Here is a 9,681-nt window from a genome sequence, read left to right as displayed (position 1 = left end):
AATATATTAACCTTTAAAAAGTAGTTGGGTTCTGCATATTAGAGTTTTATGTATCCATAAATATTAGGAGTTCATGTTATTTACAGCATCTTAGTTAAGTTTTGAAAAGATTATATTAACTTAAAAATCAGAAAGCAAAATAGTTCTAAAGAATATTTACTGTTTTAGCATACTGAACTCACTCTGAGTAACTTTTATTATTAGGGATTCTTTAGGACATTTTCCTAAAATGCAGGAACTGATCGCTCAGTCTCCTCATTGCCACCTTCATGTCTTTGTTCCTCAGTGTGTAAATGGCAGGGTTCAGGATGGGTGTAATCATGAAGTCCAGAATAGCAAGAAACTTATCCACTGGGACAGTAGGAAAAGGCCACATGTACACGAAGATGCATGGTCCAAAGAACAAAATCACCACAGAGATGTGAGCAGAAAGTGTAGAGAAGGCCTTGGATAAATCACCTGATGAATGTTTCCATACAGTGAACAGGATAACAATATAGGAAACAATCAGTAAGAAGAAGGTGCCAATAGAAATGATGCCACTGTTGGCAGCAACCATGAACTCCATTCTGTTGGTGTCCTTGCAGGCCAGTTTGATAAACCTAGGAAGGTCACAGTAAAAACTATCTATCTTATAAGGACCACAGAAACTCAAATGAGCAACAAAAGCTAATTGGGCCACTGAATGCAGGAAACCAATAACCCAAGCACCAGAAAGAAGCAAAAGGCATTTCCGTGGGCTCATGATGGTCAGGTAGTGGAGGGGCTTGCATATGGCCACATATCTGTCCCAGGCCATGGCTATCAGCAGCACCATCTCAGATCCCCCCAGGACATGAAGGACAAATATCTGGAAGACACAACCCTGAAATGAGATGGTATTGTGCCCAGAGGAGAGGTCAGAAATCATTTTTGGTACAGTTAAGGTGGAAAGACATAAATCAATAAATGAGAGGTTGCCCAAAAGAAAGTACATAGGGAAATGTAAATGTGGGTCAAAGGTCACTGTAAGCACAACAAGGGTGTTTCCTAGCACAATGGCTATGTACAATACCATAGAGAAGGCAAGAACGAAATGCTGTATTGGTCTAGATGTTGAAAGTCCCAGAAACACAAATTCAGACACCTCTGTGTAATATGTTTCATTCATTAACCTTCGTTATATTTGCTGAAATAAACAGAAAAAAATAAAAATTTCAAATGAATATATTATAATTTTAAAAGAAGCAAGTGCTGAGTCCCATGAAAAATCTTCTTCATATAGTAAAACCTTTAAAAATGAATTAGCTCATTCATTTGACAAGTTTTCAATAACCTGGCAGATAACACAGAGAACTAAATATAAAAGTGCCTTGTGCCAGCCAAATGCAATGAACACAGATTCTGTCTTCACCCAGTGTTCTGTCTAGATGTGAAGTGAAACATGAAATCTATAATAGTGTATGTGTGCTACTGTGAGAAGTAGTGTGAACATGAATCAGGGGCTGAGTGATACATTAGCTTACAGGTGTAGCACATACCACTCTGGAAGGTGTCTGTTTTGAGATATAAAGAATCAGTGATGCTAGATGAGTGAGTGAGAGCTATTTATAAGGAGAAAATTATTTAGAAATACCCAGGAGCATGACTTAACCAAAACCTCAGCAACAAATAAGAAACTGGTGAGATTCTGATTCAGATGAAGGGTTATATGTGTGTTAACAGATAGGTCTACACATATTGGTGATGAGCTAAAGGAACTGGTTAGTTACTTTAATATGAAAAAAATAATGGAAAGGTGTAGGAGAAGAACAAAACACAGATCAGTTGTAAGATTATCATGGACTATGCAAAATAGATCAAAAAGGGAGAAATTTCCCCCCAAAAAAATGGTACCAAATTAACAATCTTAGTGGAAAAAAGGAATGACTTTTGTGACTACAAGTAATTTGAGTGCTATGTTAATAAAATAAATGTTTTTTAAAATGAAAATTGCACATTTTTACTTAATTGTGGAAAAAGATCATAGCAAGTATGGACCCACAATGTTTGCAGAAGAATGGGTGCACTTGCATTTCAAAATTTAAATATTTTATGCAAGCTTTCACATTGAAATAAATGTAATACAATAAATATTAAAATATAGATCAAATAAAATGTACATTAAATAATGGCTATGAAAAATAGAAAGTCAATATAATCAATTAGTATAAGAAATAGACCACAAGTAATGAAAGATGTGTAAATTTAAAATCTTATGATAATATTTTGTTTGCAGAAAATATGAATATTAATAAATATGTCACAAGTGAAACTCTGAAGAAAGAGACATTTTCACTGAAACTCAAAATATGAGTTTATGTATCATCTAAAGGAAGATAGTCTTAGAATAATAATCCCTTAAATGAAACTTTCTCTAAAAGATGCCATTACCACGTACTATTGGGTGAATATCATATCACCAACTACCTTAAAAAATAAAAATTCTTCAATTAAAATATAGTAGAAATAATATATCCAGGTGGGTAAAGCTGTTATTCATACACAGAAACATTATATAAAAGGAAAAATGTTTGTAGTTTATTCCAAATTGTAGGAAACTAAAACCAACTTAGAAAACATTTTTTAAATTAACACCATATTACCGAAAGGTATCAGAAGTAACAGTTTTTGGTTTTCAACTAATATTTACTTATTTCTTGAATATAAGAAATTATACATTCAATATATCCAAATATGGTCAAGTATCAATCTCATGGAGCCCATCTAAAATTTTGATTCAATTTTTCTTGTAATATTTTGTTATACTCTCTGAATTTTCTAAACTATTTTCCCCTTTATAAAACAATGTTTTATGAAGTCATGCATTGCTCTGCACCAAGCTCCCTCTTTACTCTCCTCCAGTGAATTTCCATGTTGTCACTCAGCGCCATGCCAGGCTCCGGAGCTTATCACTGCAAGAGCACCTGCATAAAGTAGCACAAGTTCCATGATTGGAGATTTAACAATGATTTTTGATCTTGCAGGTTGCACAAGACTATGTATTAAGGATTTGATATAAAATGATAGCTGAAAGGACACACTGCAGTGACAATTATAGGAGGTCCTAACACAGGTCACAGGATGGGAAGAATTATATTGGTAACAGCTGGGATGACACAGAGCAGGTCACAGATTGAGATAATTTGACAATTAAGTGAGTAACAACAGCTGACATGCCAGGAGCACCAGAATTATTTAATATTTAAAATTGACTTCTGTAATTTATAAAAATTCATTTCTTTTCAATGCTGAGGCTTGAACCCTGGTAGAAAAGCATTCTATATGCCGAGTTTCTTCAGTTGTTTTTACATAGTAGCTATTTAATACTTGGAACTTAAAAATGAATTTTCATTAAAATTTATTATTGAATACACATTTAGGAAAGTCACTTGCTTCCTAATTATATTTTATTTCAAATGTACCATGTATTTTGACTTTACTCAAATCCTAAAATAAATATTCTATAAACAAAATGCACAGTCAGTATGATCACAATACAAGAAGATGAGGAAAGAAGTGTTTTAGGAGCAATTCTCTTAAAAAATGAGACCTTAAAAAGCAGCTCACTACATAATACCTATGTAGACACTGATATACATCTGAAGATACAAATGTGTTGTTGAAAAGATGACTTGAATCATTTGGTTTTCAAAAAACAGAGTTGTTTAAGTAAAAGAATGAAGAAAAAATGGCCAAAATAAAAGAAAACAGCAAGAGACATGGGAACAAAATGAATGGAGAGATTTTAACAGGAAGGTACAGCAGTGTCTGCATCAGTTGATTAATTGCAATCCTTTTTTAATAACATCAGTGGCTTTTTTCTAAGTCACAATCCTCATACCACACAGACTATCTCCCATTCCAACATTTAAATTACTCAGACAACTCAATATTGTATCCCAATTTTCTTCAATCACTTGAATAATTCTGTTTGTTTCCTTGATTGCTTGCAATGTTTGAAATACTACAGGCCTACGTTTGTGCAACTTTTCCTTGTCTGCATGTAAACATCATGCCTCATCTTTGCCAAAACAGATACTTCTCCCGTCACAGCCTGTTGTAGACCCAGGCCTTGTGCTTTTGTATCATTTTATACAGTCGTCTCTGACAAGACTGCTGACTTATGTGGATGGCATTTGACAATCTTGCTGTTTGTTCTTTCCTTGTCCATAAAAACAGTATGTTAGTCACAAACTCCAGCCCATACAATTATTCAGTAATGATTCATGAGTACTCAGATACATAGATAATTAGATAGCTGCTCTAGTTTCTTAGTACATGATATTTTATTTTATATTCTTCGTATGTATAAAACAGCAAACTACACAGCCTACATTAGAGTATGTTGGACATTTCATGATATGAATTAGTCCCTTGTCGCTTGCTTGTCATTGTGCAGTAAGTCTAGAAATTGAGTTTAGTAGATTAGAAGGAAATTGAGTTTAGTAAATTAGAATACTGACTCTAGTATTGATTTTGAATAGTACATGAATACATTGCTTTATCTTTTAAACAAATTAATTGACAGAGAAGACTTCAGGTGTTAGTAAATAATATAGAATAATAAAAAAATAGGAATTTGGCAAGCATGTGAATCTATTGGAATCAACTCTGCAAATAAAGGGGGTTTTATTCAGGGTCCCCTGTCTAATCCAAATCTTTGAGAGTTTAGGGACACTTTTGAACGCAAATGCTGACGTGCCCATTTGAGTTCTGCTACAGTCCTCCTTTCTTCCTTGGGAAATATACTCCATTCACGTGTGATTCAAATCTGTCCAGAAAACCTCCCAGAGCTCATATTACAATGATAGCTCACTATATGCTTCTCATGGTAATTTTTATTCTCCTTAAGGAGAGCAAGAACTGGAAACAACAACTGTGGATATTATTTGTGGCAACTAGCTTAAGCTATTTTCAAATATTATAAATAAAGTAATTTTACTCAAGCTGTAAATATCACTGTATTAACTACAGTTTCATCACTATGTCCTTCTATTAGCACCTGCAATTGTTATCTCAGTGGGTGACTCTTTAAATGTATATTCATATCACTGAGTATTTCTGCATCAAAATCAAAATTTCCAACAAAAATGAAACAGTTTAAAGAATAAATGGAAAAATGTAGACTATTCAACTCTTTTTTTTTTTTTTTGACTATTCAACTCTTTTGGGTCATCAATCATGATTGTTTCACTAATCAGATTAATTCAAAAGTAACTGAAATATGTAAATAGAGGTATACCCAAATTTTGTCTTTATAAAGTTCTTTGATGATTCTTTCATATTACCTAATTCTGTTTTGAGTAAAGATTAGAATTACAGAACATATGATATTTTCAACTCTATTTTCCCAAATTTGTACAAATAATTTTGAATGCTTACATTATAATAACTGTTTATAAGATTTTTATCAAAAAGCGAGTCACTATAAATTGATGTTAGTATTAAATTTATCCATTAATATTTTCACCTATTATCTCTGCTGAAAGTTATGAAGTTATTGGTAATTTCTTCTTCGAGATTATTATTCAATAATTTTGTTTATATGCTTTTAGAAGTATTCGTAAAAATATTTCTTTTCAATGGTTTATTATAGGTAAAACATTGTTTGCCCACTAATAGGAAATTAATTATTCATGTTCTTAAATTTTTATAATTGTAAGATAAAATGGAAGAAAACAAGTATAAATGTCAGTATCTTAAATGTTTGTTCAAAGCAAAATAGGGCTTAATAATCAATATGCAAGAAATTCGTGTGATGCATTTGGTTTTATTTAAAATATAATCTTGTTCAACATGCCTCTGTGGCCTAACATAAAAAGCAGTGGTGCTATATAAAAACCAAACCTGTCAAAAATAGGCATTTTCTAATAACCTTATATTCACTGCTTCAGAAACTTCAAATTACTTTTCTACAACTATGTATGGAAGCTTTAAAGGCATTTAAGTATAATTGGTGCAACTAAACGTGTATTGCTATAAAGAAAGGTACATATGTGTTACAGAGGCATCATTGATAAAGTTGAAAATGGTGGTGTTCATTCTCTTCCTATAAAATATCATCCAGCAAGCATAAGACCTGTGGTTCCTAAAGTGTAACACCTGGATTGCTATCCTATTTGGGGAGAGAGATACAATAAATTCTGGAACAGAAACTAAAGCATTCTATAAAATTCCCTTGAATAAGTATGGGTAGTAAAATGAGAAAAAATGATTTGTGAATTTATTACATTTTAAAATATCCTTGAGACACAATCCAGAAAATCACCTAGTAGAGTAGTGTGCATCTCCTTCTATGTAATCTGAAGCAAAATCCTTTAGTTTCCATTATGAAAACTTAGCACATAAAAGATATTTAATAAATAATTTTGAATTGCTAGGAGAAAGAAGTCCTTATCCTTCTGACACTTCAAAAACCCACCCACTTCCTTTTCTTCTTACTCACCTTAGCACAAAAATGAAGATGAAAATTTATGCTAAGAAACAATATTTTCACTTGTTTTTTTTTAAAAATTCTAGTTTCTGTGAGTTCTTTTGGAACATAACCAGGATGTTAGATGACCACAGCATAAAATCCAGCTCTTAGTGACCACTTGATACTGGTGTCCTAATAGTCCTCAGCCTATTTACCATGGGAATTCTGTGGGAATACCCATGGTAGGAAGAGTGAGCAAACACTAAAATTTTAATTAAAGAATAAGTTTAAAGGGCTAAGAACCATCATGTATTAAATTATAACCAATAATTTCTTTAAAGAGAATCACTGTTTTTAAACAGTAGACTATCTTTAAGTTAGTTATTACCTAAGCCAATATCAGTGAGGAGATTGTAGATATTATAATATCAAGTAGACAGTTCATGTCATTGCTGTAACACACAGATAGAATAAAGCTATAATACCAACTTTATATTTTATTATATATTATGTGCATATCAGGTCAATAATGATGATTGCAAAGTGAAAGAAAATCATTCATTTAATTTAATAGATTAAAATGAGAAATAATACAGCTTGATTATTCAAATCAATAATATACAGCAGATCATAAAACTTGGGTTCCTACTCTGTTACCAGACATTCTAAGGACTTGTAATCTTGGTCAAATGAAAATTAATTTGGCAGGGCACCTCCAGCTCCTGCTGCAGGGGCTTCTTTGTTCCACACGACCCTGCCTCCCTCAAGCCTGCCCTATTGTCTGCGAACTACTTGCCTCAGAAACAGTTCCTGTTCCTGTACTGAGGCTATCCACTCAGAGGGGTGAGTGCCTGCTCTGCTGGAAGGTCCCTGAAAGGGAGTACAGGGCACCTCCATCTCCTGGAGCAGGGTCTTCTTTGTTCAACAAGACCCTGCCGCCCCCCAAGTTTACCCTTTTGTCTGCGGAGTCCTTGGACTTCCAGGAGTCCCTGTTCTTGTTATGAGGACATACATCCAGACTGGTAAGTGTGTGCCATCCCGGGGTGGACAGACTGGGAAAAAAACACAGGGCCCCTCCAGCTCCTGCTGCAGGGCTTCTTTGTTCCACAAGAATCTGCCTCCCCTAAGACTGCCATATTTTCTGCGAGGTCCATGGCCCATGAACAGTTCCTACTCCTGCAGAGAGGAGATACACCCAGAGAGTCAGTCACAGCAAAGATTGGACCAAGATGCCAATACTCTCCTGGCTACATTTGAAGGAAGAGATGGGCAGACGTCAATGCAAGAATTCCTCCAAGAACCTGAAAAGCAACATAACAACAGCAGAATTCAGGGATCATGCAACAAGAAGATTTGAACACCCTATTCCAGAAGAAATAGAAGAAATCAACTTTAAATGTAACATTATGAAAATAATAGGGGACCTTAAACAAGATGTGAAAATTGCTTTAAAGAAATGGAGAAGAAAAACAAAAAGAGTAGAAGAAATAAATAAATAACAATTTAAAACAATAAATACGCAATGAAAACAGTTCAAAAGCTGAAAACCGAAATGGAGGTAATAAAGAAAACACAAACCAAGGGAAGGTTGAATATGGAAACTCTGGGTAAATGAACAGGAACTATAGAGACAAGTATAACCAACAAAATACAAGAGATAGAAGAAAGAATCTCAGATGCTGAAGATACTATAGAGGAAATAAACGCACTGATTAAAGAAAATAACAAATCCAACAAATTCTTAACACAAAACATCCAGGAAATCTGGGACACCATGATAAGACAAACCCAAGAATAATAGGGGTAGAAGTATTACAGCTCAAAGCCCAAAAAACATATTTAACAAAAATTTTTTTTAATTTTTTTATTAATTTATTTATTTATTAAAGATTTCTGTCTCTTCCCCGCCACCGCCTCCCATTTCCCTCCCCCTCCCCCAATTAAGTCTCCCCCTAGCCCGAAAAGCAATCAGGGTTCCCTGTCCTGTGGGAAGTCCAAGGAACCCCCACCTCCATCCAGTTCTAGTAAGTTGAGCATCCAAACTGCCTAGGCTCCCACAAAGCCAGTGCGTGCAGTAGGATCAGAAACCCATTGCCATTGTTCTTGAGTTCTCAGTAGTCCTCATTGTCCACTATGTTCAGAGAGTCCGGTTTTATCCCAGGCTTTTCCAGACTCAGGCCAGCTGGCCTTGGTGAGTTCCCAATAGAACATCCCCATTGTCTCAGTGTGTGGGTGCACCCCTCGCGGTCCTGAGTTCCTTGCTCGTGCTCTCTCTCCTTCTGCTCCTGATTTGGACCTTGAGATTTCAGTCCTGTGCTCCAATTTGGGTCTCTGTCTCTGTCTCCTTTCATCGCTTGCTGAAGGTTAATATTCAGGAGGATGCCTATGTTTTTCTTTGGGTTCTCCTTATTTAGCTTCTCTAGGATCACTAATTATAAGCTCAATGTCCTTGGTTTATGGCTAGAAACCAAATATGAGTGAGTACATCCCAAAAACTCTACCAAAGAACTCCTACAGCTGATAAACACCTTTAGTAATGTGGCAGGATACAAGATCAACTCCAAAAAGATCAGTGGCCTTCCTATACACTAAGGATAAGGAAACAGAGAGGGAAATTAGAGAAGCATCACCTTTCACGATAGCCACAAATAGCATAAAATATCTTGGGGTAACTCTGACCAAGGATGTGAAAGATCTATTTGACAAGAACTTTAAGTCTTTGAAGAAAGAAATTGAAGAGGACACCAGAAAATGGAAAGATCTTCCTTGCTCCTGGATTGGGAGGATCAACATAGTAAAAATGGCAATTCTACCAAAAGCAATCTATAGATTCAATGCAATCCCCATCAAAATCCCATCAAAATTCTTCACAGATCTGGAGAAGACAATAATCAACTTTATATGGAAAAACAAAAAACCCAGGATAGCCAAAACAGTCTTATACAACAAAGGAGCGTCTGGAGGCATTACCATCCCTGACTTCAAACTCTACTACAGAGCTACAGTATTGAAAACAGCTTGGTATTGGCATAAAAACAGAGAAGTCGACCAATGGAATCGAATAGAAGACCCTGACATTAACCAACAAAATTTTAAAAGAAAACTTTCCCAACCTAAAGAAGGATATTCCTATGAAGGCACAAGATGCATACAGAACACCAAATAGACTGGATCAAAAACAATCTCCTTTCCATATAATAATAAAAAAACAAAACATCTGAATAAAGAAAGAATATTAACAGCAG

The 9,681-nt window shown here is 34.8% G+C and overlaps 1 protein-coding gene across 1 annotated transcript; it reads right to left on the bottom strand.

Moving 5' to 3' along the window:
* Positions 1–211: 211 nt before the first annotated feature.
* On the bottom strand, positions 212–1,150 carry LOC142844926 (olfactory receptor 4F15-like). The gene has a single exon (XM_075963703.1). The coding sequence runs from the start codon at positions 1,148–1,150 to the stop codon at positions 212–214; it is 939 nt and encodes a 312-aa protein (XP_075819818.1).
* Between the last annotated feature and the right edge of the window lie 8,531 nt (positions 1,151–9,681).

The sequence above is a fragment of the Microtus pennsylvanicus genome, chromosome 2 (genome assembly GCF_037038515.1).
Source record: "Microtus pennsylvanicus isolate mMicPen1 chromosome 2, mMicPen1.hap1, whole genome shotgun sequence".
Classification (NCBI taxonomy): domain Eukaryota; kingdom Metazoa; phylum Chordata; class Mammalia; order Rodentia; family Cricetidae; genus Microtus; species Microtus pennsylvanicus.
This window is presented reverse-complemented; position numbering and strand designations above follow the sequence as displayed.